Source organism: Nelumbo nucifera, chromosome 2 (genome assembly GCF_055504915.1).
Source record: "Nelumbo nucifera cultivar China Antique chromosome 2, China Antique-T2T, whole genome shotgun sequence".
Taxonomy (NCBI): domain Eukaryota; kingdom Viridiplantae; phylum Streptophyta; class Magnoliopsida; order Proteales; family Nelumbonaceae; genus Nelumbo; species Nelumbo nucifera.
The window spans coordinates 45,122,128-45,149,205 of record NC_142650.1 but is presented as its reverse complement, the minus strand read 5'-3'; the positions used below and the strand labels follow the sequence as shown (position 1 = coordinate 45,149,205).

The 27,078-nt window shown below is 42.8% G+C and overlaps 2 protein-coding genes across 7 annotated transcripts; one reads left to right on the top strand and one right to left on the bottom strand.

The window, feature by feature from the left end:
- Positions 1 to 2,280: 2,280 nt before the first annotated feature.
- Positions 2,281 to 22,310, top strand: LOC104602628 (V-type proton ATPase subunit G 1-like). 3 transcript variants are annotated; one of them, XM_088896942.1, is made up of 5 exons: positions 2,282 to 2,551; positions 5,132 to 5,233; positions 6,105 to 6,205; positions 6,511 to 6,696; positions 22,174 to 22,310. In XM_088896942.1, exons 2-4 carry the CDS (start codon positions 5,146 to 5,148, stop codon positions 6,652 to 6,654), a joined length of 333 nt encoding a protein of 110 aa, XP_088753068.1. In that variant the 5' UTR covers positions 2,282 to 2,551; positions 5,132 to 5,145; the 3' UTR covers positions 6,655 to 6,696; positions 22,174 to 22,310. The 3 variants fall into 3 exon arrangements, with proteins under 3 accessions (XP_088753069.1, XP_088753068.1, XP_010264688.1); XM_088896943.1 differs by lacking the exon at positions 22,174 to 22,310 and having other exon boundaries at positions 2,281 to 2,551; positions 5,120 to 5,233; positions 6,511 to 6,925; XM_010266386.2 differs by lacking the exon at positions 22,174 to 22,310 and having other exon boundaries at positions 2,283 to 2,551; positions 6,511 to 6,921.
- On the bottom strand, positions 20,272 to 23,976 carry LOC104602629 (DHBP synthase RibB-like alpha/beta domain-containing protein). Of its 4 annotated transcripts, none has more exons than XM_010266391.3 (5): positions 23,749 to 23,976; positions 23,120 to 23,354; positions 22,225 to 22,400; positions 21,638 to 21,929; positions 20,272 to 20,713 (listed from the first exon to the last, which is right to left on the bottom strand). In XM_010266391.3, exons 2-5 carry the CDS (start codon positions 23,350 to 23,352, stop codon positions 20,650 to 20,652), a joined length of 765 nt encoding a protein of 254 aa, XP_010264693.1. In that variant the 5' UTR covers positions 23,353 to 23,354; positions 23,749 to 23,976; the 3' UTR covers positions 20,272 to 20,649. The 4 variants fall into 4 exon arrangements, with proteins under 4 accessions (XP_010264693.1, XP_010264691.1, XP_010264694.1 ...); XM_010266389.3 differs by having other exon boundaries at positions 23,732 to 23,951; XM_010266392.3 differs by having other exon boundaries at positions 23,773 to 23,922.
- Between the last annotated feature and the right edge of the window lie 3,102 nt (positions 23,977 to 27,078).

Below are 27,078 nucleotides of genomic sequence, written 5' to 3'. Positions count from 1 at the left end.
ATAGTTAGAAAATTTGAGATACCAGTAATCAGTAACTCAACTTATTCAATATTTTAACTCTAACATACATTGTAACATTGACGATCTTTTACCCCAGAACTCCAGAAGTCAATCAATACAATCGGATGGTTTGTGCACAACAGACCACAAGATTGGATCAGTTTTTAAGGTCAAGAAAAAGATTGTATTTTCAGAGAAAGTGTACTTTAATTCGATGGTTCGTGGCATTTAATAAAAAAATTTCTTGGGGTCGAGTACATGAAGTCTACATTATATATATTTCAATTTCAAAAGATGTTCAATTAGCTGGATCAAATAAATTAGATGCATAAAATTGTTTTTCTCTTGGGATCTTCTGAGTTTGACCACCAAAAACGACCATTGAGCGGTGAGAGCAGAACCAGTGGACTGTAGGGATTGCCGCGACCACGGTTCGGAGTTGCAGTAGAGGCGAACTCAATCAAATGCCCCTAGATAATCTTTTAACCAATCACGGTGCTTCTGCTTCAACAGAAAATCTGGGTTCAGGCAGATCATCCGCACTATCTAAAAGGCAAACAAGAATCACCTTAATGGGAGAAAGGATACAAAAAAAATGAAAGTTAGACCCTTGGACCTGTTTGAAGTTAGGGACGGACCTTACTTAAAAATAGTTACACAATGATGTCTTGTGAGCGACCTGAACCCCACTGGTCACCTTACATCCGATAAGGTTGCTTTGTCCCTGATGCTGAGTATCAAATGGCTCAAATCTGATCAAGGTGGATTTATCATGTAACTTTAACCCAATCCATAGACTGACTATTCCTAGCTGTACCCGGCTATCATTTCCCACCACCACAATCAAAATTCAAAAGGGTACAACTTTGAATATTAGCTGGGCCAAAAATCATAACCCACCGAACCTTTTCCTTTAAAGAGCATCATAACCCACCACCATCAAAAATCAGGTCACAAAGAGACATCAATTGATACTCAAGGGACAAGGCAGCCTTATAGGATGTCAAGGGTTGGGTCAGAATTTGTTAGAACCAACCTCTCAATCAAGTCATTGTGGCATCCTTTCGTCAATTTATAAAAGTTACAACGAAATATTCGTGAAGTTTCTGTAAAGGGTCTCTCTGCATTGAGAACAGCATAAGGGACAGGGCTGACCAATATACCGGGAACCCACCAACTGACATCCTTAATGGAAGCCAATCTTCCTGGACCCTGGGCCAAGCACAGACCTAAAAACTAGATTTATTGAAAAATCGGGAGAGCTAAAGTCAATTATTTTACAATCACTTACGTGGTTTTTTTAATGAAATTTATTTTAGGCCCCGTTTACTTTTTGGTAAGTTATTTATTAGGAGTGAATTTATCCATGTTCTTTTATTTTTCATGTAAATAAGGCAATGACCATTTTATTTATAAAAATCTATTATTAAAAAGGACGTTTTTGTTTCATTCAGGTGTTGACAATTTTCCCTCTTGGTGGGAAAATTATTTACCCACCTAGGAACAGAAAAATAAACTTTCACTGGTCTCTACATAAATATGAATAAAAAACACGTGATTCTTGGTCAATGGGAACCAAAATCCCATTGACCAACTTTCCCCCCTCTCAAAATTCGAAAAAAGAACACCCCCTTAGTGGCTTTCCTCAACTTGCTCCGCTAAAACAACTCATGTCTCATGGGTTAGAAACTTAGAATTGGTAGTCCGACAGATATAGGGCCGGTATCGGATTCCTAGGTGCTAGTGTCTCATTGGTCTGCAATAACTAAAACTGCACCACAACGTGCAGGTATAGACGTATCGTTAGTTCCCTAGAATTGAATCCAAGGATGTTGGATTGAGTAGCCTATGGCCCTCGTTGATCTAACCTTGGTGTGTTGGAGAAATCGTGGCCACTGGATATAGCTACACCCCAATGGACTAATTGATTACACTTTGTGTACAATGTGACACACAATATCACTTCTTTTTATTATATTGTATTTTATTTTCATACAAATAAAATGTTTTTACAATAAGTCTTTTACACTATTTTTCACATATACACATTTGTTGGATCAAATCAATCCAATGTTTATGAATCTTAGGAGTAGAAGACTTTGTAAGAGTGGTTGAGAAAAATAAGGTTTCAAGTCCCACTCTATGAGACACCAGTCTCGTTTTAATTGGAGCCCAACTAAAAGTGAGGACGAGTGTTAGGTTTTAAAGTCAAGGTGGTTAGCTACTTTCTAGGAAGTTCCCAACTTACAAATTCCTCCTATAGCTATAAACAAAAAGAAAGAATTGGGGAATTTTGTACAAGTGAAATATATCGTTCATCTCCTGCAAGCCCACTATATTGGTACAGCGCTTTGTCTCCTAAACTGACGAATGTCGCGATCCTAACATTCCATCCATATTCAACTCCATCTTGCCAGATTTTTAAAAGGATATATTAACTTTGGTGGTTTTAGCAAGTACCCATGCTTAATTATTAACGTTGCCAAACACCCAACACCTCTCTCCGTCTTCCTCTTCTTCCATTTAATCACCGTCGACGCCTCTTCCAAAGGTATGATTTTTACTCAACTTCTCTCTCTCTCTCGGTCTGTTGACAATTCTACTTTCTTTCTCGTTGATCAGTATCTGGTACTGATTTGATGGTAGCTTACTTTTCAATTATGCTTCTCGTGTAAGTTGAATGGGGCTGCAAGGCTTTAATCATGTCGTCTTTCCCTTTCAAATATGAATTATTAGCCAGCTGTTTGTGCCGAGTGTTTCACTTAAATTTTCTAGATTTGTTTTGACTGCAAACTGGAAACAGAGTTTCTTCTGTCCCGGTGATTGAGAACAATGATCTAGATCTTTGAACTCCAAATTCACTTGCGTAAAGTCGTTATCTGGTTTCATTACTGGAATGTCGACCAAAGGTTTATGTTTTATAATCATTTCGGTGATAAAGTAAACATAGACTTGTTATGTATAGTAGTTGATGAATTTATGCCTTAAAAATGTTGTGACCAAAATGAATTTGATTTCACTCCATGTGGCTTCCAAAGCGACTCTCAAAGATAATGTAGAATTGAACTTGATATGATATGAAGGAAATGAGTCTTTGGGTCTTAACTCTTAATTTTGATGAAATTACTGATCAATTGGAGGCGTCCTGTTTGGACCTCCAACGCCGGTTTCTAGATTAAAATAATTGCCTAAAGAATGAATGATCCCTGAAATGCTAGAGGATTTGTCAATTCTTGTTTTGCCCCTCATTATCTTTTTGGGATGTGGATTGTGGATCTCCAATCAAAATTGTTAATTCTAATCAATGTTTTAAAACGTGGAGGCATGACGTGAGGCGTTCCACTACCTAGAGGTATAAGGCATAGCTCAAAACGCAAGAGACGTAAGTTTCCTTAAGAGAAAGGGGATTAGGAGGAAAGAGGAAGGGGGGATCTCATTTTTTCTTTATTTTTAATAAAAATATTTTATATTAAGAAGAATATAAAAGATTTATATTCTTTTACAATCACTTATGTGGTTTTTTGAATGAAATTTATTTTAGGCGTCCCACTACCTAGAGGCCCCGTGGTTTTTTGAATGAAATTTCTTTATTGTAAAAGATTTATATTCTTTTACAATCACTTACGTGGTTCAGATGGTTCATATTAGGAAAGGCCAAATAGTATACGAGTCATGAGAAACAGAGAAAGGAGGACTGGAGGAGTGGAGAAGAATATTTTGTCGGTTGAGAAAGAAGAGAATAAGGAAAGAAATAAAGAAGAAAGGAAAAATAAAAAAGAAAAGAAGAGAAAGAAAAGGAAGGAAAGAAAGAGGGAAGGAGAGAAGAAGGAAGAGGAGGAGAATGATTCGATGCTCACCGGTGACGGCGATAGCAACGATGATGACAGATCTCATACGAGTTCTCAAATCTCAGATCTGAAATTGATTTTTCATTTTTTTCTCAGATCTAGATATGAGATCTTCTTCTTCTGAGATCTGCAACTTTTTCTTCTTCTTCTTCTTCTTCCTAAATATCATATTTGAGTTCGTGTCTTAGATCTGCAATTTCTCAAACCGCAAACCACTGTCCGAGTCAAACGAATCGACGGTTCGACCGCCCGGGTTAGCAATTTTCTGACAAAGTCAACGGTTTTTTATCCAAGAGCGGGTCAAGGGTGAAACGAAACCGGTTGCTTGAATGGTCCGCCGGTGACGGCGATAGCAACGACGATGACAGATCTCATACGAGTTCTCAGATCTCAGATATGAGATTGATTTTTCATTTTTTTTCAGATCTAGATATGAGATCTTCTTCTTCTGAGATCTGCAACTTTTTCTTCTTCTTCTTCCTAAATATCATATCTGAGTTCGTGTCTTAGATCTGCAATTTCTCAAACTGCAAACCGTTGTTCGAGTCAAACGAATCGACGGTTCGACCACCCGGGTTAGCAGTTTTCTGACCAAGTCAACAGTTTTTTATTCAAGAGCGGTCAGGGGTGAAACGAAACCGGTTGCTTGAATGGTCTGACCGTCTGGGTCAACGATGGTTCAAAAACATTGCTGAGAAGTGTAAGAACATGGGTTTGAGACTTAGAACAGTTATTTTGTGCAAGAACAATGTCGTAGATTAGATAAATCCAATGGTGGGCTTTGGTGCAACAGTTGGGCTGCTCCATTATGACCTGGGTGATCAGGGTAAAACAACCTTTCTGTGTATTTGTAGGGATAAGCAGGGGGCAGAGCCGGAGGGACCTAGGGGAGCCATGGCTCTCCCTATGGTCTAGAAATCCCCCACTAGTAATATAGTTTCCCATGTAAATTTCTCCACTCACCCACTCCCTAACACAATGGTTTTCCCCTATGGGCCCATTTATATTTATTCCACCCTTCCCTAATCCACTTTAGGCTTTGGTCCCCTCATGAAAATTTCCTAGTTCCGCCCTTGGGGAGACTGCCTACATCTATCCCTCCCCAAACCCAAACCCACATTGGCAGGAGCCTTATGCATTGGGCTGCCCTTTTTATGAAGGTTGCAGATAAGTGAAACAGCAAAATAATTGTATGAGGGTTTGTTCTAAATGTTGTGTTTCTTTGGTTCTTACAAGTCTTTTGACCATGTTATCGTTAATCTTACTATTAGAATTAAGTGCAGTGTTTGTGGGAAGGATGAATCCCAACAGGAGTCATGGTGGCATTCAGCTCTTGCTAGCTGCAGAACAAGAAGCCCAAAATATTGTAAATGATGCCAAAAATGGTAACGACTTACTCTCATATCTTTCATTTTTTATAAGCTTATGTGGATATCAATTGACTTCCATCTGTATCTTTTGATCATTGAATCATTTAGATATATGTTTAATGGACATCCTTCATCTCGAAAGGTTTTTGTGTTGTGTCCATCTCTTAAACATATTGAGACATGGTTGCCATTAGGTTACAAATTTGAGATGGTTATGTTGATCTATTCAACTTCAACTTTTACCTTGGAAATATGCTAAGAAAACCATTGGCCGTAAATCTTTGTTCTTAGAAAACCATTGGTCGTAAATCCTTGTTCTTCTCGATATTGCAATATATATTTCATATAGTAAGTGTTTTGCATTGGTGCTGCAAGAACATCGCACCGTTTTTATAAGAAAAGAGTGTTTTTTTTTTGTTTGGAACCAGTGCTGTCACATAGGTGTTTTTTGAGAAAACGACACTAGTTTTGTTTGGTGTCAGTGCTGGTAGCAACGTTTTCAATATTGATCTATATTATCCAATATCTAAGATGATGTCACATTGATGCCACATCATTGCACGGCTGGCAGCAATGCATCGTTTTTCAGAAAACATCGAATTTGGCGTTGCTCTAAACTACACTGTCCCGATTTTCAAGACATGATCTAGAGCAACGCTTTTTTTTTTTGGAAAAATGGTATCAAACAAGATAGCATTGTTTGAAGCACCACTTTCTCTGATGTAGCACCCACATGATGCCGTTTTCCCATAAAACAGCACTGATGCCAAACACCCACATAGATTTTTGTTTTGCATCGCAGCTCAATTGTGAAAACTCAAGTTAAATGATGAGAGGTGTAATAAATTAATGCTATCTGCTACTAACTTTGCCTTTTTGCTAACAGCAAAAACGTCTAGGCTTAAACAAGCAAAAGAAGAGGCCAATAGGGAGATTGCTGCATACCGTTCCGAAATGGAGGCTGAATTTCAGAAAAAAGTTGCAGAGGTAAATATAAAATGTAAATCAAGATCCATTTTTCAGGATTCTTTGTCAGATGCGGATGGATACTAGTATAATTATAGCTCATCTCCATCTGACTTTTGTTCATCAAAGTTCTTGTATGGTGTGTGACTAGCAAGCTCAGGCATATCAATTCATAATTCCTCCTTTATACAGGCATTAGCGATCTTATGCTTGTTGGAATTCACCATGTCTACTCGATTCCAATTTCCATAACTCTTTGTAGTTGCCTTTTTCTAACTTGAGCCATATCGTTTTTTTGTTTTCTTTTTACTGTGATGTATAAACAGTCCAGTGGAGATTCTGGTGCTAACGTTAAACGCTTGCAACAAGAGACTGACGATAAGATTCAGTACTTGAAATCAGAGGCTGGAAGGGTATCCAATGATGTTACGGACATGCTTCTGAAACATGTGACAACTGTTAAGAAATAAGTTTTCTATGTTGAGTGAAGACAACATTATGGCATTACGGAGGTAGGCTGGATGATATTTTCAGTTCTCTACCCATAGCTTATATTTGAACTGGAAGCCCTTGAACTGGTGAGATTAAAGTTGAGTTGAGTCGAGTATTCTCTTAGTTAGTTAATTGGTTCCCATATTTAATCAAATAAATCACAGAGTATGCCCAATAATTGTTCTTTAAGTTGCATTTGTTTGAATATAGTGCTTTGCCTTCTGTTTGATAGAATGAACTAAGAGAATGAGTACTACTGCTAGATTAGGAGCATCTAGTTTTACCTTTTTTCCTATTGCAATTCAGTTTACTGGGCAACTTCAATAGGGTTGGCAACAGTTGATTCCATCATTTCTGCAAGTTCTTTCCACCGTCCAAAAGAACATGGACATGCCAGAGGAATAGCCAAAAAGTAGATCACTCGGTGTTCTGAAGTTGGTCTCTCCTTTACAGTTGCTTTAACAATATTCAGAATTAATAAAAGAACAGTTAAGCTAGCTCCATCCCTCACCAGGGAAAACAACCTGATAATTGCTTTTAGGGCTGATCAGTACCTTGAACTTTAGGAGTTGTCTCAAGTTAGTTACTGAACTTCAAAACCTGTTTCTACAGTACTCCAACTATCAAAATTTGTCTAATAGGTCCTTTCCATTAATAGTCCATTAGTTATCTGATCGCATGATGACATGTGCCACTTAAAACTCTTGAAAATGTTAAAACTACCCTCAGAAAGAAGACACTATTCATTGTCTTCTATCTATTGTTTTCATGCCATGAAAACTCAGTAAGATTTGCACTCAATTCATTTTCACCAAGAAGCATAGCTGCCACTCAGTAATGGCACAATGCAGCAGCATCCGAGAGTGGGGCATTGCTTACATAAATGGACTGAATGGTGAATGGACCTCAATCCTTACCCACACCATCGAGGCATCGACCCATCCTGTCCTCCATCGGAATTGAACTCAATGAAACCTCCGGAAAAGTCATTGATGCTTCTCAATACTTTGCTCCAACAATTCAAAGGCGTGCTGAAAACTCTTATCGGCATTAATTCTGGAGTGCTGTCGTGGATAACTAGTTCCTCCCTTGAGCAATTTCAGTTACCACTTACCACTTACCAGCTATTCATAAAAAAAAGTCACCGATTACCAGTAAACTATCAAAAGATGGAGAGCAATTTCAGAATTTTTTTAAAAGTTCAACAAAGACAGGAACATGAAATTCTTAGAAATTTGGCATCTTTGGTGTTTTCTTGGTTATCAGCAGAAGAGACATTCAGAAATGTTCATTTTTGTGGCTGAAGACTGAACTTTGTGGGTGAGCAATCTCTTTAATGACAAACTTTTCTCAAAAACAAAAAGAAAAAGGTTCCACATAATGGAAACAAAATTGAAAATAAATATGTAAATAAATCTCTTAAATACTTGTTGTTGCCAAGGATGGGTCGAGGGCAACAAGGTAAATTCGCTTTCTTAGCCAAGGGCTGACGTGTCCAAGGGTGGATGGGTCTGACCTGAGGATAAGAGAGCAAGTCAGAGGCCCCGGGTGTTATCCCAAGGGCAGAGACTCCAACGGTCAAGTTAGTCAAGTACGTATGAGGTCTCGGATGAGGTCCAAGGTGAGAGCTCAAACAAAGTCACTTGAGAGCAAGAGAGCTAAAGAGTAGGAGTGAGCAAGATGGTTTACCTTGAGAGGGGCACCTCTATTTATACTTGGCTTTGCCCTGGGAGTGGTTGGAGGTGGTTGATAGTGGACAACCAGAATTACATCCGACCGATGCCACGTGGCACCATCCTAGAGGACCGCTCTTGGAGGCGCCAAGTGTGACTAGGGGGGCAATGAATCTCCCAGTGAAAGTATTGGTTCTACGAGACCGAGGGGCAGTGTAGCTACCATTGCCTTGGCGCCACTTGAGGTGGTGGAGGGCAATGAAGTCGAAGACCTGAGCCTTGACAATATTGTCGAGGCTGAGGCCTAAGGCATCACACTAACACGTTGTCTGCATTCCGATTTGGACAGTGAGCTTAGCATAGAGCAAGTGAGGTCTCTTGCTAAGTTGTACCATATTCTTGGGGAATATAGGCTTAGAGTCCCCGATGTAGGTGATAGGCCCTAGCTACCGGCCGACGGGGTGGTGTGCGCACACGAACATTACCTCCACTTTGGCCATGGATTCCCCATACCTCCTCTCGTCTCCAAGTTGTTGAACTGATACGAAATCTCCCTCAGTCAGCTTGCCCCCAATGCCGTTAGAACTATCACTGTCATGATGGTGATGGCTCGACTCTGAGGTGTCAACGTGACCATGAACATATTCCGGTGCATGTTCATCCTGAGGAAGCACCCTGCTGGGGAAGGCATTTTCTACTTTTAGGGCCGACGTGGTAGAGTGGTGGATAACCTGTCGTCTGTCCACAACTAGAAGAAGTACTTCTTTGCATCTTGTCCAGAGGGTTGACCATTCAGGTATGGATGGGGGAAACTAGACCTCGTGGCTGAGAGGATAACACCCAATCATACGAACGAGGAGGCTGATGTGATAACCCGTATTAGGGTGTTGGGAATGAGCCGATTCGAGCCCTTGGTGTCGAAGGAAGCCTTGGTGTGGGATGGTCTCAGCCCCGCCCACCTCGGTAGGGGAACTCCTATTGTCGGCTTTACACGTCGTCTTATTTTCTTCCTCCGCACAGTGTATTGACACGCTTACAGTGTTTTGCATAGATGAAAGAGAACGTCAAGGAAATGCTGATGGAGATGGCAAAGTCCCGGAAGAGGACTTTTGGCAAGGTGCCACCAAGGAGGCCGACGCTGAGGGAAGTTGCTACCGAGAGGGAACCTCAGCCGAGGGCTCCTACTAGGCCAAGAAGTGGAAGGGGCCTGCCGAGGCCAAGAGAGGGAAGGAGCCCGCTGAGCCCCTCCAGCCTCCGAGGGGTAGGAGGCTCGAGAAGGAGCGTCTAGCTGAGGGTGTTGATGGGGGCTTTTGTCCGTCAAGGGAGCACCTAGGCGAAGGTGTTGCTAGGGGTTCTTGCTAGTTGAGGCCCCATACTTCTTCAGAGCATCGCGATGAGATGCCTTTGACGATGTGATGGATCTCCTGCCCTCATTGGGGTGTCTGAGAGGGTGACACCTTGAGCACCCTGGGGTTTGGTCGGGCCCTGTTGATTAGGATGATCCCGGCTGGGGATAGGCAATCTTGGACCCAAGTGAGCATGCAGGGTGTCGGGGACACCCTTTTGGATTGATTGGCCAATGTGAGCCTCTTCTTCTCTAACACTTAGATAAATTTCCACTTTTTCTTGTTTCTCTCTAGTTGATGGTTGCTTATCCTTGGCAGGCATCCTCCACTATTGTCAGCCTTTGTGACAAGGTTGAGGTCCTTCTAGAGTAGCTGAGGGCCTTGGAGGAGAAGAAGGAGTAGTTGGAGCTGCGGGTGGCCAAAGCTGTAAGTGGCTGAGAGGTAGTCATTTGTGCAATGCATGAGGAGCACACCTGCCGGAAGGACCTAGAGGTCAAGGTCATGACCGAGAGGGAGCAGCTAAGGGCTGCTCAGACTTCTCTGGGCGAAGCAGAGGAGAAGTAGAAGGAGACCAAGGAGCAACTGAAGGCGGCTGAGGAGAAGCTGTGATCCGTTGAGGAGAGGCTTGAGGCGGCCGAGAAGAGAGCAAAGGAGGCCTCGAGGAGGCCTCGACCCAAGCCGTGGAGGAATGGAAAACCACCCAGGCCTACTAAAAGGAGTTGGCCAGCTTCGGTGTCACTTCTTACTTGTAGGGCATCGAAGACACTAAGGCCCAAGTGTTGGCCCTACTGCCTAACTTCGATGTTAGCCAGTTGGGGATTCAGTCCAATCTAGTGGCCGAGGGGTCCTTGCCAGCCGATTGGGTGCAGACATTTAAGGGCCAGGCCAACGAATAGCAACCTGTGCAGATCGAAGCATCTAAGGAAAATGTAGACATTGAAGTTTGAAGAGTCGCGGGGTCTTCTTTTGTCCATCCCTCCTCACATCTATTTTCTTCTTTTGCTTTGTTATTTTTTGCAAGGGGCTCGGCCTCCCCCATCCTAGGTCATTTTTTGTAAAGCAAAAAAGATACATTTATGAATGATGTGCACTTTTTGCCTAACTTGTGTCCTTGTTCTTCCTTTTTTCTTTATGCTTTCTTTTGATGTGCTAAGAGTCGATGCCCCCCTCAAAGAGTTAGGCCGAAACCAAGCTTCATCGCTGAGGGCTCAGGGCCACTTTCCTTAGCGAGGAGGAAAGGGAAGTCAACGCCTTAGCTCTATAGGCTTGTTCTTCATCCTTGCCAAGATAGTTAGGCCAAGGCCGAGCTTCGTTGTCAAGAACTCGAGGCTTCTCTCCTTAGCGAGAAGGAGAAGAAGGCGAATGCCTTAGCTTGCTTGGCTTAACTTTCTTTAGGGACTTAGAGTGTGAACCTACGTGTAGCCGAGGCCGTGGGGACGTGCCAAGTCGAGGTCACAGGGTGGTTCTTGTCTAAGTGGAGTAGCGTATTGTGTTTGTTCATTAGATAATGGGTCGATGTTGTTGGCCAATACCGTGGTCGAGGCCCCCAAGGTTCTCTGCCTTAGTGAGAAGGCAAGTAGGCGTGTGACTCACTGAGAGTCATGTGCCTTAGTCGTTGTCTAGTCTGAGCATATAACCTTGGTGAAGGTTGTCTGTTGCGGCTAGTTGTACAGCCGAGGGGTCCTGGCAGTTGAGCGTAGTAGGAACGTTTACACTAAAGTTAGAGCCGAGGTGGGAGGAACTTTGCACTTTTCATTGATAAGCTCTTTGCACAAAACATTACACATCATTGGTAATATATCCAGAGGTTCTTTGTGTTCCAAGTATGAGGAACTGGTTTTCTACCCAGGTACTTTAGCTAAAAGGTGTCGGGGCCGACCACCTGTCTAATTCTATATCACCCTTCCTAGTTGGGACCGAGCTTTCCAACACTGGGCTCGGGCACCTTGACCTTCCTGAGGATGAGATCACCTTCTTTGAAGTGTCACTCCTTCACTTGAGAGTTGTAATAACGGGCAACCCTTTGCTGATAAGCCGCAACTCTGAGTTGAGCTTGCTCTTAGACGCCTTCTAACAGGTCTAGATTGTTTCTAAGTTTTTCATCATTATCGGCTTCATTGTACACCTCGGTTTGAAGCGTTGGTTGGTCAATCTCTAATGGAATGACAACTTTGGTTCCATAGGTAAGGTTGAACGGGGTCTCACTCGTGGTTGTTCGAGGTGTTGTCTAGTAGGCCCATAGGATACTATATATCTTGTCGGCCCAAAGGCCTATGGCTCTATCCAACATTGTCTTTAGCTCTTCCATGATGGTTCTATTGGTGACCTCGGGTAGGCTGTTGGTTTGGGGGTAGCCTACCGAGGTGTATTGCTGCTTGATGCCGAGGCTCGTACACCACTCTTTGAACCTAGCGTCGTTGAATTGCTTGCCATTGTTAGTGATGAACACGTGGGGGATGCCGAAGCGACAAATGATGTTCTTCCAAAAGAAGCTCTAGATCATCTTGGTCGTGATGGTCGCCAAGGTCTTGACTTTGACCAACTTGGTGAAGTAGTCTATTGCGACGATGAGGTACTTCCTGTTCCTAGTAGCTTGAGGGAAGGAAACGAGGAGGTTCATTCCCCACTTGGCAAAGGGCCATCGACTACTAAGGGCCGAGAGGGTGGTTCTTGGCTGATGGGAGATGTTGGAATGTCTCTAGCATCGGTCACACTTCTATACTAGCTTGATTGCATCCTTCTATATGGTCGGCCAAAAGAACCCTTGCCTTAGTTCCTTTTGTGCTAAGGCTCTGCCTCTGAGGTGGTTGTTGTAGATGCCTTTGTGTATCTCTTGGAGCACATACTCGTCCTCCTCCTAGCGGAGGCATTAGATGCAAGCAGGGTGAAGGATCTCCGGTACAACTTGCCTTCAAGCACGTCATAGTGGGTTGTCTACCGTGGGACCCTCTTTGCTTCGTTCCTATCGGAGGAGAGTTGCTCATGTTGTAGATAGGAAAGGATAGGGTCCATCCAATAGGACTCGGCTTGTACTGGGAGCACTTGTACTTCATCCATGCTAGGTCATGCTAGTTTCTCAACTCACACATTGTGGCCTAGGGCTGCGCTCGAGGCACTCGTCAACTTGGATAGGGCGTTGGCTCTCATGTTCTCTGCCCGTGGGATCTGCTGCAAGGCAAGTATCTGGAAGTGGTGGGCTAGCTCTTGTACCTTGGCCAAGTGTTTGACCATGTTTGGTTCTTTGGTCCCGTACTCCCCGTTCACTTGGTTCACCACCGACTGAGAGTCATTGGAGGTTCAATGTGTTGGGCTCCAAGGTCCTTGGCAATTTGAAGTTTGGCGAGCAAGGCCTCGTACTTGATTTCGTTGTTGGAGGCTGGGAAGCTGAACTTTAGTGCATACTCCACCTCGTTGTTGTATGGGGTGAGAAGTATGGGGCCTACTCCACTTCCTTTGGCATTGGAGGACCCACCCACAAACAATCTCTAGGTCAGCTGAGGTCCCTCATTTCCATGGGAGCTTGGCCGAGGGCTTTGCTGAAGGTGCACTCCACTAAGAAATCTGCCAAGGCTTGAGCTTTGACGGCAAGTCTTGGTTGGTAGTGTAGGTCGAACTCGAACAACTCTATGGCCCATTTGGTTAGCCGACCCGAGGTCGCAGGCTTGAACAACACTAATTTGAGGGGTTAGTTGGTCCACACTATAATGATGTGGGATTGGAAGTAAGGTCTGGGTTTCCTAGCAAGACCACTAATGTGAAGGCTAGCTTCTTCACTTCGGGGTACTGTGTCTTGACGTCATAGAGGGCCTTGCTTACATAGTAGATGGGCCATTGTACTCCTTCATCCTCTCGCACCAGAACAGAGCTCACAACCTCATCCCTGGTTGAGAGGTATAGGAACAATGCTTCTCTTGGGAGGGGCAGTGTGAATAGAGGGGGTGAGGTGAGATAAGAATTTAGCTCATCAAAGGATTTTTGGTATTACTTGGTCCACTAGAAGTCTTTTAGCTTCTTGATGGCTCGGAAGAAGGGTATGCAGCGGTTGGCCGACTTTGACATGAATCTGCTGAGGGCAGCCAGTTGACCAATGAGCCTTTGCCTTTCTTTGATAGACCAAGGTGGCGCCATGTCGAGTATGGCCTGAATATTCTCTGGATTGGCCTCTGTACCCCATTGAGTGACAGCGAAGCCCAAGTACTTGCCCGAGGTGACGCCGAAGGCGCACTTGCTGGGGTTAAGCTTCATCTTATACTTCCTCAACGTCGAAAAGGTCTCGGTTAGGCCTGAGATGTGCTAGTCGGCCTTCAGGCTTTTTACAACCATGTTGTCCACATAGGTTTCGACATTTCTTTCCATCTGATCATTGAAGAGCTTGTTCACAAGTCGTTGGTTGGTTACTCTAACAATCTTCAAATCAAAGGGCATGACTTTGTAGCAATAGGTGCCATGCTCAATGATGAATGAGGTCTTCTCCTCATCTTCGGCTTGTATCTTGATCTAGTTAAACCCGGAGAAGGCAACCATGAAGCTCAGTAGCTCATACCCTATGGTAGCGTCGAGAGGTGGTCGATCCTTGGCAAAGGAAAACTGTCTTTGGGACATGACCGGTTGAGGTCTATGAAGTCAATACAGATCCGCCATTTCCCGTTAGCCTTCTTAACCATGACCACATTGGATAATCAATTAGGGTAATGTACCTCTCGGATGAAGTTGGCATCAAGTAAATTGTCTACCTCCTCTCTAATGGCTTTCCAATGCTCCAATGCAAAGTTTCTCTTTAGATTCCAAACTGGCCTACAACTTGGGTCCACGCTTAGCCTGTGAGTAATGACTGAGGGGTCAATTCCGGGCATGTTAGCGGCAAACCAAGAAAAGACATTGACATTTGATTTGAGGAAGCTTACTAGTTCGGAAAGAGTGTCTAGAGGAAGGTTGGACTCAACACGTACCATCTTCTCGGGCTTGGCCTTGTCTAGGGGAACCGAGACGAGGTCCTCTGCTCGTTGGTTCATCCCTGAGGTCAAGACCATTCAACGATAGGGCTTCTTTGTTTTTTCCTTTTAATGCTGCCACATAGCACTGTCATGCAGTCTGTTGGTTCCCTCGGACAACTTCAATGCCATGCTCGGTTGGGATCTTCATAGCGAGGTGCGAGGAGATGGTCGCCTTGAGTGCACGAAGGGTCGGCTTCCCAATGATGGTGTTATACGGGGAGCCTATCTTCACGACCAAGAACTCGTGATTCTCCCTAGTCACCTGTCAAGGCTTTGCCCCCATTATGATCAATAGGGTGATTCTCCCTTCAAGCTTGATGATGTTTTTGAAGAAGCTGACTAGTGGCACGTCAACCATCTACAACTGATCTGGTGTCAACTTCATCTTTTCGAAGGTGTCATAGAAGATGATGTCTGCTAATGATCCGTTGTCCACAAGTATCCTCTTCACCATGTAATTGGCAATGATCATCAACACCACTAATGCATCGTCGTAGGGCATCGAGACCCACTTTAGGTCATCATCCGAGAAGGAGATGATGCCATCCATCTTCGGCTTCTTGGGCACCGGGCTCTGGATGTTGAGTTGACTGGCGTAGGCCTTTCGGGCCAAGGTCAAGGCTCCACCTAAGGTCATGCCCCTTTCGATGACATCAATGACCTCGAGGAAGATGTGATGCTACTGCTACTATGAGGACGAGGCACCGGTATTGCCCCCTACATATTCCTTCAAGTGACCATGGCGAATAAGGGACTCGATCTCATTCTTGAGCTCGTAGCAGTCCTCGGTGTCATGGCCGGTGCCGTGGTGGTACTTGCAATACTTTTTAGGATTACCCCTCTTCGGTTTCCTCTTCATCTTGGTCAACCACTTCATGTATTCCTCCTTTCCTACTAGCATAAGGATGTATTGGGTGGAGTTGAGTGGCATGTACTTGTTGAAGGATGGGGCTAGCAGCTTCTTGTCAGTGTCCTTGTTGTTGTTGTGGTGGTTGTGGCCACGATTGTCTCTATCCTTTCTCTTCTTCTCTGAGGCCCCTCGGTTGGGGTTGGCCTCGTTCTCTTGGAGGCACTCACCGGTCGAGGCCTCCTCGGCAGCGATGTACTTCTACACCTTCTTCAGAAGTTTTGCCTTGTTCTTAGGCGGCGCCTTGGCAATGAACCACTTGAGGGGTCCAGGATGAAGGCCATCGATTGCTATGTGCATGGATACTAAGGGGTCGAGGTCTCGGACCTCAAGCTCTTTTTTCTTGAAGTGGTTGATGTAAGACTAGAGGCTCTCTCTACATTTCTATTGGATCGACATAAGGGAGATGATGGTTTTCTAGCACCGTCAGCTGCTGACGAAGTGGGAGAGGAAGAGGTCGGCAAACTACTCCCACGAATTGATGGACTGAGGGGGAAGTGCGAAGAACCATCTGCGTGCCACTCCCTTGAATGTCGCCTAGAAATCTCGACACATGAGAGCATTGGAGTACCCATAGAGAAGCATGAGCGCTCGAAAGCTTTCCAAGTGGTCACTCGAGTCGATGGTTCCATCATATGTCTCCAGTGTGGGAGCCTTGAAGTGAGGTGGGAGCCGCTCCAAGGTGATGGAGTCAATGAAGACATCCATTATGGCGCCGATCTATGCCTATAAGTCACTGATCTGTCTGTCAATGGGGGCCTGGGCTTCGTCTTGGTCCTCTTGGACGCAGAACAGGTCAGCCTGATTCCTAGAGATCTTCGACGGCTTACTGGCACGTCGGCTACTACTATTGGACGCTGAGGGGTCGTCTTTGCGATGGTCGAGGGGGAGTTGGACTAGCGTAGCATGAGTAGAGCATTTGTTGTACTGCCCCTAGCTCCCAACGGGGCAGCTACCTTGTGGGTGGCCTCATGTCGGGCGCCCCACCTCGTCCAATCTCTGTGTTATGTTGTCTAGTCTGTATAGGACTGTTCAGAATTGGTCCGTAGTAACCAAGTTTTGAGCATTTGGATTGTTATTTTGTTTATTAGCCATTGTTGAAAGCTTAGTTGTTTTTGAATTAAGTGTTCACTTAAGGGAAAGTCTTAGCAACGTATCTCACAGACGGCGCCAATTGTTGTTGCCAATGATGGACTGAGGGCAACAAGGTAAATTCACTTCCTTAGCCGAGGGCTAACGTGTTTGAGGATAAGAGAGCATACCAAAGACTCTAGGTGTTATCCCAAGGGTAGAGACTCTGATGGTCAAGTTAGTCAAGTACGCATGAGGTCTCCGACAAGGTCTGAGGTGAAAGCTCAGACGAAATCACTCAAGAACAAGAGAGCTTAAAAGCAAGAATTAATAAGATAATTTACCTTGAGAGGGGCACCTCTATTTATACTTGACTTTGCCGTAGAAGTGGTTAGAGGTGATTGACAGCAGACGACCAAGATTGCATCTGGCCGATGCCATGTGACACCATCCTAGCCCTGCCACATGCGCCTACCTACATCAATACCTTATGAAGGAAAATTAATAACACAAGGAAGTGTGCACAGTTTAATACAGCGGGTTGAACACCTGCAAAATCTTTGACGCAGCTTCAGAATCTCTTCCACACATTGAACACCTGCAAAATAAAATAAAAAAGGTGCCCAAATTACTTTGAAAGGTAGTCTTCAACAGTAGGATGTTTAGATGTAGGTCCACTTAAAGTAATGGTACAGCTGGCTGACAGTCTGGAAACCCCTGCAACCCAAGAATTTTCCGATTATCAACGATTCGGTGGAGGCCAAGAAGCCAAAGCTGGAAATGTCAGTGAATGCTGATGGCAGTGGCGATTTGGACCAGGAGAACCGACCCTTCTCTGCACTGCCCGTGAGAATCGCACCATTCGTCGCTCTCCCAATACCCTTGCCGCTTTCTAATATACTCACATTTTAGTGAAAGCTACCAGTTGCATTCTATGGATGGGAGTGCTACTAGCATGGGAGCCATGAACCGTAAACCCAGAAAGAAAGAAAGAAGCAGACAAATCCATTCCAACAGCTTCATTCTTGCCATTTCCCTTAACCTAAATCCTCAAACTCCAAACGATCACTTCAAAATCATTCAGGTACAGTATTCGACGACACTGATTATTAACCCATCAAATGATTTTTTGGGGGGGCATTTACAGTTCAGTGTACCTCATAGGGGTGGTAATCTAATTTCCGTGGTATAGTGCCGCAATTCTTTATACTCTTCTCAAAGATGGATTTGGAACCATTATTAGCAAGGCTTGAAACCGCATCGCGTTTGGGGCTTTCCCAGTTACGTGCCAACTGACCCACCGCTCCATTGGTACCCCATCAGATGATTCATTGCGTATATGTGTTGATTATGCTTCCAATTTCCCATAAAATAAAATCTGTCAAGAATTAAAATTTTCCCTAAATTTAAAACGCAGAAAAGTTTCACAAATTATTTTGCTTCATGTTTTATTCTACTTACTTAACACTGCAAACAAAGAAACTAAGATGAAGGATGATACAAAAATAAACTAGAATTTGCACTCAATTCATTTCCACTCACAATAATACAGAAGCCCCCACTGACATGTGCTTATGGTATTGGGCAATTTTTCACCCCTATCAATAAAAATAATACTTTTAATATAATAACTTTTATAAAATAAAATCAAATAAGGGCACTGTAGTGCTGTCCCCTCTTTAAACCCTTAGATTGTGCGGCAAAGACCTTCAAATGGAAGATCTAAGTGTCACATAGAGAAAGAGAGGAGGGTGGTGTGGTGGTGGTGGTGTGGCAACAAGAACTGAGAGAGAGAGAGAGGTTTGTGTTTATAGGGGTGTTGGATATACACTCTGTATACCTCGATGGATTCAATTTAGATGCAAATTCTCAATGGTAGAATATCATTGGAATAAAACAAAAAGTGATTGGTTTATTCATTGGTCTGCCCCAAATACAGGTGATGATGTTCACGGATTCAATTTAGATGCAAATTCTCAATGGTAGAATATCATTGGAATAAAACAAAAAACGATTGGTTTATTAATTGGTCTGCCCCAAATACAGAGTGTGATGTTCACTGCAAGTGCAGAAGTGTGATGTTTATGATACGTGCAAAATTGTGATGTTCAGAAGTTGTAATGTAGTTGATTCACCAATTTGTAGTTGTTTGAATAGATTCACACCCAAGTCTACAGAGGAGTGGAGTATGGGAAATTGGTCCAATGGGTGTAAGAGGACTCAATTACAATGTAAGAGAAATAGCAACAACAATGAAAAAGAGAAAGCAGATGGATTCTTGGTCTGTCGATGATCATGAGAAACAGTGTAGAGAGTAGTGTTTAAACAACTATTTTTGTATAGCTTACGCTTTTGATGACAACATAAGGTGTATGTCTTGGAACAAAAATTTAATCGATTTGCAGAAATTATCTACTGGCAGAGTGAACCTTTACATTCGTTTAGCTTATTTAGAACTTGGTGGCAAGATCTGAGACTGGAGGTGGGGGAGGTTTGTCCCACTGTTCGATACTTTCAGAAGAGGAAGAAGGTGAACAGTGCCCTTATTTGATATTTTTCAAAAAAAAAAATTAATGTGTTTTAGAAATTATATTAACAGAGTTATTTTTATTGATATTAAGGACAAAAAGTTGCCAGATAGAACCCTTGTGTATTTGGCTGCTTGTAAGGAATACTTGGGAATTAGAACCAATTCCTATCTTCACCAAGACGATGGAGCGTATTGTTGGATGCTTGGACAATTCTCCCACTTCATATTGATCCAAAAGACCTGTCAACTTTCAAGGGACTATCATTTCTAGCCCACCCTAAAAGCTTAGCTTGATCGGTTGATCCAACCCGCAAATTTCCTAAGTATGAGCCCAGATTCTGTGTCCAGGCCTAGGCTGTAAAATTATCTCATTGTTTGATCATCAGTCTGATGTGAAGGCATTAAAAATCAAATGATTTAGAATATTGTGCAAAATCCAGAAATACAAATCGAATGGCACAAGAAAATGAAACAAAACAAAGATACGAGAAGCAAGAGAAGAAAAGAAAATCAAATCACACAAATTTGTGATTCAACCTTGGGCCTATGTCCATAGGTGATGGAGGAGAATAAATCCACCAAAGGAAACTGCAATAGAGGACACAAGGTTGAACTTCTCACACAATCCTAAACTCCTAACAACCTGAAGCACTCACTCTCACTGTCCTGTTCAAGCGCAACACAACGAGATACATATCAGAGAGAATAACGGCTCAGTTTTAACAGCAAATTGGAGCTGCATTAAATTTATATATGAATTAAGAATCCAACTACCGTGCATTTTGAATAGTTATTGCATGTTAAATCAAAATTTCAACCAATCACGTCATTAAAGACTTAATAACGTTAAATATGTTACTGTGGCATGTTGCTTTATCACTGCTTTGTTCATATTTTGAGTTATGTTGTAGCAATTTTCATGGAATGCACCGAAGATTTTACCATGAATTAAAAATCTTTTTATTTTGAAAATGATTCTTTTCATAATCCACAATTACCCAATACAGCACTCTGGAGCATTCTATGTGGAATAAAGATGGTCTTAGTTACCAACTTTAGATCAAACTTGGTCGATGAAGAAATAAGAACAGGGCAGCCGATTTCATATTTTCATTTTACGATAATAAATTGTAAGGAGTCAATAATGCATTCTATGCCATCCGGCTTTTTAGTTTATCATTAGGTGGATGCAAAATGCAAATCAATGTATATAAACTAAGTTTAGCCACCTGGAAGAAAGAACAAAAATGTAAAGGAGAAAAAATAATCTACTAGTCAAGTTCCTCTAGATTCATTCTGCTTCTTCTAGCTAAATAAAAAATAATTCCTTAGACATAGCTATAATTTCCCCAGTCCCAGATGGAATATGTACCAACTCTTCAGTTACCATGTCAGGAATCTGTCTGAAAAACCTTTATCCTGTATATAAGATGAATGTATTGCCAACCTACTTCAAGTAGACGTTCCTTCTTCCAGGGAAAATCTCTTGAGGATTGCTACAGTCTCTTCCAAGGCACTGTGAATACCAAGAAAAGCACGTTAAAATTAACCATTTGCATCCAGACATTACCTCAAAGAATGAATGCTGAAAGAGTGTTAACTACTCAGCACAATAACAGGTATCATGGAGTGTCTTTTATTCATTTTCCATCCTTTCCACCAACTACCCACAAAATGGGTGCTCAGGCTAGGGATAGAATATCACTGTCTTTCTAGGCATAGCCCATTGAATGATTTCTCCTTAACTGGTTTGACACATCTACTATAAAAGTACATAAGAAACTAAATGACTTATTTGTTGTAGTAGTGATGGCAAATAGTCACTAAGGATTTTATGTATGACAAGCTTGTCTAGAACACAACAATGAAAACAATGGTTTCATGAAGAAATTAAGCAAGCAATGCTAATCCTTGTATAAGACAATTTGTTAAAGTGGAAAGCTCCTAAGGTGCCCAACCATATTCATAACAGGACTGAGTCATAACAAGATCAGTCAGCAAAAATCAACAAACAATAGAGCATGAATGAGAAAACTAAAATATAACCTAATCAAGGTTTAAAAAATTGATATACTTGGGGAGAAAAGTCAAGCCAACTCAAGCTGATTGAGACATGCAAGGAAGAAATTGGTCAACCCCAAACCAACTTCAGAAGCTTGAGAGAGGTTGGGGGTGCAAACCGGTTACCTGATTTGAAGAATTTCCACTGCTACAGGGTTGGGTCTATTCAAAAGTTAACAAATCATCAACCCAGGCCCATCCAAATTGCACCCACGGAGAGTATCAAATCCAGATATGGATTTACCCTGATTCTGGCCTCATGGAGAATCAATATGTTTTGTGCTTTTATAACCTCACCATTATATTGAATCTGACTGACAAAATTCTAACCAGTTGCCCTAAAGGAAAATAATTCTGAAAAGCTCATACAAATTCATACCTTCCAGGTCTGAGGATCTTGTACTTCCCTTGCTTTGTGAGGTCCACAACTGTTGATCCAGCACGTCCTGAAGGAAGCATGCCCCCATCATACACATATGCACAATGCTCCCAAAGGTTCTCAAAATCTTTGATGCAGATACTACTAGACTGCCCACTTAAATTTGCACTTGTAAGAGCTAGAGCACTTCCAGAACCACAGGCAATGGCCCGAATAAAGTTGGAATCAGGAACTCTGACTCCTATACTATCCAATCCTGGGTTCAAGGACTTCTCAAGGATACTAGACTCCCCTGCCAAAAATAAGGCCAAACATCTAACTTCCAAGTTCCAACAATGAACAAGAGATACTAAAGAATAGAAGTGGGCATACTAATTTTCAATTACCATGAGAAGTTTTGAGCTAGCCTAGCAATTCATAAGGTAATCCACTAAGTGGCATGGCTAAAAAAAGTTTGCATGATCTAATTCTCTCTTGTATTTGGATTACTATTATCATTGTGGTGTATTCTTTTAACATCATCTCTTGCATCATAGGGGACAGGTCCTTTACAAATCAACAACAAAAGATTAAAAAAAAATACATACCTCGCATTAACACAACAGTGACAGGTCCTGGAAGAAGATTATCAAGCAACTCATGAGGCAAATGGTCTGTGACAGCAAAGCGCTTTATGTCTGATACATCTCCAACACATATTGCTAGAGGGCTTGTGTATTTACGCCCTTTGATCTCATAAATTCTATTTACTGCTTCTGTAGAACTGTAATGAATGTCCTCACACAGAGAAAATATTATTATTTCAAATTGCAGACCTAAACATAAAAGGTAGCCTAAGTCATCCATGAGATTGTATTTTTTGATCGGCATCCATGAGATTGTATTGCTGAACAAAACATAGACTGGTCATGAAATTTCATGACTGTCATGTGAACATATTTATTGCTCTAATAAAATAGCTAGAGAACTCTTTTTTCTTTTCTGGTTGAGAAAATAATTGTTCCTTAATTCAGCTTGGGAGTTGAGAAAATAATTTTTGGAGAAAAACATAATTTCATTCAAAACAAAGTTTAGATTCTGATTAAGACTATGATAGTAATCCCCTTTTCTGTTAACTTTTGGGATCTTCGTGAAAAGAAAATTGTTAACTTTTCTTCCCATATTCATAACACTTAATTCTATGACATTTGACCAGTGAACTTGTTCTTAGTTTTATGTTTACATTTTAGACTAAGATAGCAATCCCGTTTTGTACAGATTCTCTGTAACTTTAAGTTCAGGGTTATGATAGCTCCTCAACAAAGTAACAAGTTGAATTGTAAATTCCAAACAAGAAAAGAAAGACAAATAGCAGAAGAATAAGTGCGGATTTTGAAACTCTTAAGATTTGGAATAGAAATGCAAAACACATAATGGATGCATTTAGCCAATAACTTAAAGAAATAATAGGGAAAATAGGAGAAAGAAGATTTAATAGCTTACCACGCATCACAGGCAAACCCATAAAGTGTATCTGTAGGCACTGCAATGACTTTTCCAGATCTGATTGCTTCAATTGCATCTTCAGTGTGAACCTCCTCTGCTGTAAGGACCACCCCAGTCTTAACTTCTAAAGCTACATCGTTTCTCTTTCCTTCACAAGCCATTTTCTTTACGAAAGCGCCTCCCAATTTCCTATTTTGGTGAAAAAAAGAGAAAAATCCCAACTTGGGCATACCTGAAATTTTAGACAATTGCCATATAAATGTTATTAAACTTACAACTAACGGGATAGAAACTAGAAAAACGAAACAGTTCGTTAGGAAAAGATTGGTACTGAAGCAGAGTATCAGTAAAATGAAACAAAAAAAAAAAAAGAGAAAAGAAAAGGCGAGATAGGCAGGAAGAGAAAAGAAAACAAAAATCAAGCTCAGAATCTGAAAGAAGAGGAATCAAAATTATTGAAATGGGTAAAGAGAGACGTCAATATCCAAAATAGAGCATACCATAAAATTTTGGGGGTAGGACGCCATGAAATAGATTCATAGCATGGAAACAGAGAATATGTAAGTCAGTGAGTGTGTGTGAGAGAGAGAGAGAGAAAGATAAACTAACAGATTTCTAAAGAGCACCTCTGAAAGAGGGTGGGCGGCAACCTTTGTGCAACTTTTGCAGGAAAATTCATATCGCCTTTTCCGAATGCTCAAAAAAAAAAAAAAAAACTCATCAATCAAATAAAATAGACCCCAACTCCTAAGACCATCCGTTTTTTCTCCCGCCGCTGGCTTTTCATACCACGCGGGCAATCAGGCGCAGATTGGGTTGGGCTAACAAGGCACGACCTGGGCTTAGCGTTAATAAAGTCGAATTTGTTGAAACTTGAAGGCCGTAGGGAACTAACCGTCGGATTCAACTAAAAGATTAAAATATAATTTTCAATCCGAACCGAACCGGAGGTCGAATAGGCTTAATGCAGATTTATGATTTTCACTGCGAATTTATAAATATTCAACAAAAGGTCAAAACACTACACTCTATGCATTCATACCCGTATAAAATCTGACCCTGGGTTGAAACTTTAAAGTATAATTGTGTAAGTGTTATATATAAGGATATAGATGGAATAATGAAGTTGTTAAACCTATTCGATCATGGGAGTATCATTTGCCTTTGGCCGATCCATCAGTAAGGATCACCCACTAAACTAGAGAATCATAGCATTTGGCAGTTTTATGATTCTACCATCCAGCCAAAAAGCCAATTTATCATGGGTCCAACGGTCCAACCATGATGGCTGTTCAGTTGACTGGGAAATCTGAACCAATGATAATGTTCTGTGCCAATAATGAATTTATGGGCCTCACTGTGAAAAGTGGGGATTTCACTGATGTGGAACATTATCATTAGTTCCACAGCGTGCTGGTGTATTCTTTTTTCATTGGGGGGCTGGTGAATTGTTCTACTACTTTGGTTGCAGGTAATGTAAGATCTCATCATATAAACCATAAATGGCAAAGAGGTGGGGGTAGGGCCAGGTTTTGCATACCCCATCACTAACCCCGAATTCAAATACCTTACCACATACTCCAGTGGAGCTAGAAATCCAAACCCTATCTTTATCCCCTTAAGGAATAGGGTCCCTAAATTTGCACTGCCCCTCTCCAATCATTTCTACTTGTAAGCCTATTTCTTTTTTTTTTATTATTTGAATACTATACGTAAGTACACACACGAGCAGGGCCGGTTTTGCATACCCCATCCCTAACCCCAAATTCAAATACCTTGTCTCATTCCAATGGAGCTAGAAATCCTAACCCCATTTTTATCAGCTTGGATCCCCTAATTTGCAATACCCCTCCTTGATCATTTCTTCTTTAAGCCTACTTTTTTCTTTTCGAAAACTACACACTTTGAATTGAGACGGGGGATAAATACCATTCCCTTGTTCCCAATCACCAGAATTTTGGGTCTTCCTGCAAAAACCTGCCATGAACCTAACTAGTGGTCTAAAAACCCACCCCAATCAAGGTGGGGGCAAAACCCTGAGATGGTGGATCAAATTGCCATCTCTAATATAATACAAACCAGCTCTGTTGAGTGCTGACAGTTAAGCCACAAATATTCATTTAAGAGTTTTATAATCAAATTAAAATTTTGAATATGTATTTCATCCATCATCTAAGGACTAAAATTTTTCTGTTTTACGTCATGTAAAAGGGAAAAAACATAAAACGATTTGGATGTGAATTAAACCTAAATCATTAAAATTGACTAAATTGGAGGGTGGTTTGCAAGGAATTAAAATTGGATGGATAGTGATGAAGGAATTAAAATTGCAAGGAATTAAAATTGGGTGGTTTGCAAGGAATTAAAACAGCTCGGCACGGCAGTACGCTCAAGGCGCGAGCTCCGAGAGGAACTAGCAGTCCGAGCTCCTCAAAAGGAGCCCGAACTCTCCCTTTGACCCCGAGCCTTACGAGGAGCGCAAAGGGCAACAACCCGAACTGGCCCACCCCAGGGCAGTTCGGGCCACACCTCTATCTGAACTCAAGACTTCACCTCGCACACCACTCCAGCACTTCGTCTCCAGGCTGCCGAACTGAACAACCGTACCTGACACCAAAGGAGTCCGTACCCTGAGGCGGCGCACCTGACTGACTTAGGATCTGACGCTTGACAGCCGCACTTCAACGGCCACCTGCCACCGCCACCTCCAGTCATAGAGACGGCTCCGACAAAGAGAGCAGTGGCGGTTGCCTGCCCCAGTAGAGGTGATGACACCCGAACTGGCAGAAGTGCAGAGGTAATGATACCCAACCTGACAGGAGGTTGGGAGTGAGTGAGCGAAGTGGTTATAAAAGGCTCTCTTCCCCCCAAGAAGGAGGTATGTGATAACTTTGCGCCATCTGGTTTTTTATCTTGCCTTTGAGAAGATACTAACTTGAGCTTCGGAGCACTCTCACCGGGTTCCTCCCCGGAGACTACTCCCTTTCTTCCCCGTTTCAGGCACCTTTTGCTCCAGTTAGAGGCAAGATCGTTGACAGTTAGGACCGACCGGATTGCGCTCCATCAATTGGTGTCGTCTATGGGAAACGCTTCTAAAAGCCTCCCTCTAAAACTCTCATAACCCCCATTTTTCCCAAGAAACCCCAACACCCATGGCTTCTTTCAGCAATGCCGGACGTAGTACGGAGATGAACGCCACCGGGGAACAACTTCAAGTCCCCGTGGTGTACATCGGACAGTTCACCATCCCCCTTTCGGTGGATGGGATCCCCAACCTGAATGCGCCACGAACAGTGGCGCCCGTGAATCTTCCCGCCATGAACGTCCCCCTTCCTCTCCCTGTCGAGACAACCTTTACCAAACCAACTGCCGTCCCCCTGGCGACTAGCCAAAACTAGTTTGATGACTTGATGCAGTGCATGTGGGCAATGCAAGCCCAAATGCAGCAGTTCCAGCAGCATCAGCTCCAGCAGCACCAAGTACTACACCACATCTCTCAGTATCACTATCAACAGCAGTTCCCCCAACTGCCTCTGAACCAACCACAGCTTCCACATCGGCACCCCGCTCCGAAGCCGATTAAGCCCTCCCCTCAGGGCGGACGCCTCCACCGAGGAGAAGCTTCCCAACTTCAGAACCCCTCCAAGAGCCAGGCCTCATCCCCGGGCCGGAGGGAAGGAAAAATCACCCCCGCCTCGCAGCTCGCCGGCGGGTCGGGAACCTCGCCCGCCAAGTCAGCACCGTGGCATTCCAAGTCTGAGCTCCCGCCCACAGAGAACCGATTCAGCGTCCTAGCGGCAGACTACCAACAGTCCGGGCCCATCGAGCTCGGCAACACAGAGGTCAGCAGCGCTAGTACCAGGCCCACTCAGCAACGAAGACGCCGGCAAAGTCGCTGAACTACCACCCGCGTCCTGCCCGAACTCCGAGGTAAAGAAGAGACAAGCTCGGACGAG